Source organism: Musca vetustissima, unplaced genomic scaffold (genome assembly GCF_032173495.1).
Source record: "Musca vetustissima isolate MV318-11 ecotype Yass unplaced genomic scaffold, APGP_CSIRO_Mvet_v1 utg140909, whole genome shotgun sequence".
NCBI lineage: Eukaryota > Metazoa > Arthropoda > Insecta > Diptera > Muscidae > Musca > Musca vetustissima.
In genome coordinates, this window is record NW_026879447.1 from 1 (window position 1) to 6393 (window position 6393).

General features: G+C 33.8%; 1 protein-coding gene across 1 annotated transcript; it reads right to left on the reverse strand.

The window, feature by feature from the left end:
• Positions 1 to 3920: 3920 nt before the first annotated feature.
• LOC133324355 (glycogen-binding subunit 76A-like) lies at positions 3921 to 5856 on the reverse strand. Its single transcript, XM_061533199.1, has 2 exons — positions 5679 to 5856; positions 3921 to 5597 (listed from the first exon to the last, which is right to left on the reverse strand). Exons 1-2 carry the CDS (start codon positions 5844 to 5846, stop codon positions 3921 to 3923), a joined length of 1845 nt encoding a protein of 614 aa, XP_061389183.1. The 5' UTR covers positions 5847 to 5856.
• Positions 5857 to 6393: the final 537 nt, after the last annotated feature.

A 6393-nucleotide genomic window follows, 5' to 3' on the forward strand; every position in this document is an offset into this window, starting at 1 on the left:
TTTTTTTTTGCGTAGGTCCTACCGAAAGATAACTATATTGATTCATCTTTAGGTACGATTTTGTTACGTTTGTTACATATTTTTTATTTGAACTAAATTATAGGTAGGTCTAGGTTTCAGCATTACCCATATATAAGGATCTCGACCGATTTTCTTCTTGAAATGACTTAATGACTTTTTACAGTTTCAGTATAGGTTCATATTTTGAATAGCATTATCATTAGAAATAGGATTCTAAAGCATTTGCAAGTAACCTATAATTGAGACTAATAAAAGGAATAATAATTTTAATAACAAAAAAATAAAATATATAACATTTAATATCTGTAAACATGTATGTTATGAAATTAATAACTTTTAAAGTTTTTTTAAACATAAATATTTTTGGATTTTTTTCAAATATATTTATTTATTAATAATAGTAATGTAATATTTTAGTGTATTTTAGTTTCATCTTTTTTAATTTAGTTTGCTAGGCAAAGTTGATGTAATTTATGTTTCATTAATGTCTAAATATTTCTTTTATTGTATATATTTTTTAATATAATTGCAATTTTGTTGTTTTAGTTACGCTGAGGTAGTTTTGTTTACTTCACAGGGGTTTTCAGGTAGATGTTGTTATTTTAGGGCTGGTTTTCTTTAGGGTGGATTTTGTTATAATTTATTGTTAATAGAGATTGTTTTGTCATTATATGTATATTTAGTTGATTGTAAATATATTTTTTCAAAAAGTTTTGGAAGTTTATTTTTTATAAAAATATGTTCTTGTCTTTGATTTATAGTTTAATAAGTTTTAGTTTGGTATTGTTTCTTAGTTTCTTTCTGCTTTTCCCCCTCCACTATTTTTAGGAACCTTTATTTGGTAACAAAAGAAAAATAAAATAAAACAAAAATCAACACAAAATAATTTTGTTTAAAAATAGTTTCTTTTTATTTGTTTATTATTGTATATACTAAAGGTGTTTATTGTTATATATGCACTAAATAAAAATTGAGAGAGAAAATCATTAAATAAAATTAAATGTAAATAATTTTGCTTAAAATTTAATATGTTTGTAAAAAATGTGAATTTGATTTTCTTCATTTTTTCATTCTTTCTGTGAGAAAAGAAATAAACGAATAGGAAACCTGAACAAATAGTGAAAAAATAACGAGTAACAAAAATATTAATTTTAAATAAGAAAATAGGTATATATAATCACAAAGAATATAATAGAGATAGGTGTGGCAAATAAGATAGGACTAATGGTAGTTATACAACGTTTCGAAAAATTTTAATAAACTAAATTTCTAACAAAAGTTTATAGTTGATTGAGTATAAGTGACGGCGTTACTCATACGATCCAATAAACATTGCATTTACCATTTATACATAATACGGCGTATGATTGATGCCGACACTCATACGACCTTGTGGCTGCTTAAATTTAAATTCAACAGTTTTTACTTTCTTAGGAAAAAATAATTATTTTATGTTATATTAATTGTATATTTCGTTCCTTATTTGCCACACTTTTTTCTATTTTGTCATCGAAAATAATATAAAATAAAAAAATGGCATAAAACTAAAAACAAAAATAAATTACATTATATAAATTATATAGAAACTAAATAACTAAAATAATAAAAAAGGAGAAATATACTATGAGTACTAGAGTTTATATCGAGATTATTTGCATTATTTTTTTAAACATTTCATTGATGACTTTATTGCAACGGCGGGTTCCACAGAATTTTCAGTTTTTTTTTGTTGTACAAAAAATAACAAAATTATTCAATTCAAATATGTTAGAATGAAATTACAGTCAGTAAATTAATTGATTTCGTACAAAATATGTGAGGATGTTTTCTTCCTGAGACTTTCTATATTGAATGTGAGTGGTTGTGATTTTTAATGTTTTAGGAGGGGTGGTAACTGTAATTTCATTTTTTCTGATTTTTCTTAAGGTTAAAGGTTACACAAATATTTCCATATTTTTCAATGATCTACATAGAAACCACAGGGCTTTATAAAGGCAAATTAGTCTGTATAGAGACCGCAGGTATTCATAAAGGACAATTAGTCTGTATAGAAACCGCAGGCCTTTATAAAAGAATCTTTGGCCTAAATAGAGACAACAGGTCTTTATAAATTCCAATTGGTCCATATAGAGACCACAGGTCTTTAAGAAGGCCGATTGGCTATATATAGAGACCACAGGTCTTTATAAAGGCCGATTGGCCTATATAGAGATCACAGTTCTTAATAAAGGCCGATTGACCTATATAGAGAACACAGGGTTTATAAAGGCCAATTGACCTATATAGAGTCCACAGGTATTTATAAAGGTTAATTAGCCTATATAGAGACCATAGGTCTTTATAATGACCAATTAGTCTATATAAAGACCATAGGCCTTTTAAAAAGCCAATTGGTCTATATAGTGACCACAGGTCTTTAAAAAGGCCGATTGGCCTATATAGAGACCACAGGTCTTTACAAAGGCCGATTGTCCTATATACAGATCACAGTTCTTTATAAAGGCCGATTGACCTATATAGAGACCACCTGTCTTTATAAAGGCCACTCGCCATATATAGTGACCATAGGTCTTTATAAAGGACAATTGGCCTATATAGATACCGCAGGTCTCTATAAAGGCAAATTGTCCTATATGGAGAATTCAGGACGCTATAAAGGTCAATTGGCCTAAAATGAGACCACAGGTCTTTATAAAGGACAATTGGCATATATATAGAGACCACAGGTTATTATAAATGCCAATTGGTCCATATAGAGACCACAGGCTTTATAAAGGCCGATTGGCCTATATAGAAATCACAGTTCTTTATAAAGGCCAATTGGCCTATATAGAGTCCACAGGTATTTATAAATACCAATTAGCCTATATAGAGACCATAGGTCTATGTAATGGCCATTTAACCTATATAGAGACCATAGGCCTTTTTAAAAACCAATTGGTCTATATAGAGACCACCGGTCTTTATAAAGGCCAGTCGCCATATATAGTGACCATAGGTCTTTATAAAGGACAATTGGCCTATATAGATACCGCAGGTCTCTATAAAGGCTAATTGTCATATATGGAGAATTTAGGACGTTATAAAGTCAATTGGCTTATATAGAGACCACGAGTCTTTATAAAGGTCAATTGGCCTATATAGGAACCATAGGTCTTTATTGAGGTCAATTGGAACCACAGGACTTTATAAAGGCTAATTGGTCTGTATAAAGATCGTAGGTATTTTCATAGTAAGATATCGGACCTGACTAAATCGTCTTAGAACTTTACACTGATAAAGACACTGTTCATTTCGTAGATATCGGATATAAGCACATCTCATATAAGAAAATATCGCATATAAGAAAGATTATCAAAAACACCGAGCTTATACTTTCTTATATCCATATAAGAAAAAAACGCATATAAGAAAGAAATCTCCGGCTTTTTTGAGTTTCTTATATCCGATATCTACTGTATGTCGGCCATATTATATATTCTTTACTCGGATATTCTAGCACACCTTTTTATCGAATCAATATTTAAATTATATTGCCTAAAAGTATGCTATATTTTTTTTAATTTAGCTATTTGAAAGATCATGGCCTTATTTCCCATTTGTAGCTGATAAAAGTCTTAGTCCGATTAAGAGCATCTTCTTTGATTTTCTTTACAAATCACCTTCCTTCTCCGCAAATTATTTGTGTAACCTTTAACCTTTTGATGTTCATTATATCTTTTTCAACTTGTACATGGTTTTCCTTCTTTTTGTAAACAAACTCTATAACATTTTTTTCATTACTTCCTTATTTTCCCTTCTTTTTTCCATCTGCTTCTCCTTCTTCATCCTTTGCATTCTATATTTCTTTTAACATATTCTATATACCCATTTATCTCCGCTTCATCTCCATCTCTCTCTCAATAGAACGAAGTGCACCAGGCATCTCCAGCTACTGGACTCAATATCCCCACCAAATGACTGTTATTCGTGTGATGTGACGGCATTGCCGGCGGTGTTATTGTCGGCGTCGATGTTGGCAAACATTGGAAACAATAATTCGAACCATAATTATTATCCCAATACTGTTGGCCCTTACACTGGAAACGTACGGCAAATTCCAAACGCTGGCCAACATGCAGCGAATTGCCGAACAGCACAAAGGAGAATTTATCGGAGAAGCCATCACAGGTGTTTTCTACATAATTTGCCTGTAGATCAGCATAGCTACGCCAATTATCCAGGGTATAACGTATGTGTACGGATTTGTGAAAGTCCAAATTTCGCACGCGCACGCTGCCGGTAATTGTGTGATTGATGTGATCGGTGACGGCGGCATTCTCCAGCGACACCTGTTTGTCCTTGACAATGTCAAGGAAATTGGGTAGGCCACCCGGTTGCTGGAACAGAGGCATCAGAAGTTTATCGGTCTTGGGACCCAACTGTATGGGCGGTTCATTTTCATTGATTTCCAAATCTTCAAAGGCGGACTTGGGTATATTTGGTATTTCATTGAGGAACGTTTTAACATCGGCCAAATCTAGACCGAGGACATCGGCAAAGCGTACAATTTTCTTGCGGCCCGGTGTACCGGGTGGTGTTTTGCCGGTTTTCAGGGAGGAACAGCGTTTTACTCGTTGTGGTCGACAATCTTCCTCGTCGTCTGTTGTGTCCAAGTGTGAGCTGTTCAAAAGTTGTTTCTGTGTGTCAATGGTCTCACTCTGTGTTTCTGTGCCCTCCGCACTGACCTCTTGGCTCACTGTGGGTTCTTTGGTGTCTTCCGCAGTTGTTTCTTCTTGACAAATTTCGATTTTCAAAACCTCTTCACCATTCTCTGCATGACCATTGACAAGGATGTGCTGCTCTACAGCCTGCTGTTCTGTATTTGGCTCTGATGTTTCCTGTGCTGCGGTGGTGCTGCTGGTTGTGTCCTTCTCATCTTTTTCATGTTCCGTAACATTCTGTGATTGCTGTTGTAGTTCCTTTAAAATTTCCTCTTGCAGATTTTTATTTTCTTGGACTGTGTGATTTTTCTCAATATCCGGACCTTCACTAGGCAGTGGTTTCGACACATCCTTGTATGTATGTTGGGGTTTTCCTTCCTCATTGCCGGTTGGAATTTTCAAAGGTTTGGTAAACAGTTCACAGGCATGACCATTACAGACAGGCAAGGCGATTCCATCATTGATGGCTTTGGCCCGGGGGAAGTCCACCTCGTCAGTGCCCTCCTTCTGATGTGGCTGACAGAGATGAGCTTTCTGTTGTTGACTTGATTCACTTTCCGAATTTACATCGAAATACGGACCATCTGAGGAACTATGAGAACTGGCGGCCGAGGCACAAGCATATCCTGACTCTGCTGCCGAATTGTGTGGAGTATTTGAAGTCGATTCGATGAGTCTTAAATATTCACATTCATCCACAGGACTGCCAGGACTTTCCAGTTCACAATCGAAATCGAAAAATGAATCCGATTCATGTCTCAGGGGTTGTAAATCTGTGACTGTTTGGCCACCATCGTGTCCGGATACCCAAGTGTTTTTGGGTTCTCCATTGATAATGGGTTGTTCATCACCAGAGTTTTCGCTGTCGTCAGCCTGTCAATACGAAAAAAACAAACATTATTATCGATCATAAATGAATCTATTCGTCAGTCAATCATTCGACGAGTGGGTTACCTGTGAGCCTAACGTGCGCAACTTTGATGACAAACGGCGTGCAAATGCCTCAGCCCGACCTCTACATGATGACATGCCTAGCGTGGGTATTATCGATATGATACTGCAATTATTGGCGTCGGGCGTTCCACTGTAGTGTTGTAAGGGTAAATCGCCTGGACCGTTCATTTACGTCAAACTTTTTTAGCAATTTTGTTTTTGGCCGAACTGCAAAGAGAACAAAGCAACTTATTTTAGTATTATCTTCTGAGAAAATATGTATCTGCATTTATTTCATTTTCTTTTGGCAATTTTATGAAATCATTGAAATTGTTGACCGAATTTTTAAAAAAATTTTCATTTCATTTTATTTAGTATATGACGATGATGAACGTATGATAATATAAATATGCATGTCTGTATGTGCATATTTAGTATATTAATGATGACAAATGAGACATTATTGTGTGGTACATAATATAGTATATAATTTGTTTTGTTTGTAAGAAAACATGGCTATTTTATTTTTTGATGGAAATAAATTTGATTAACTGAATGTAAGATAGAGAGAGAGAGAGAAAGGGCTTGGATCAGGACTATTTAGACTATATAGTAGTATAATAAAGTTGATTTGAATTGATCACCAATTAAAATCAATTTCCCAAACTTAATTTATTATCTCCTCAATATTTAAAACAAAACTCAAAAAATCTAATATAAAGAAAAGAGGTGCCTT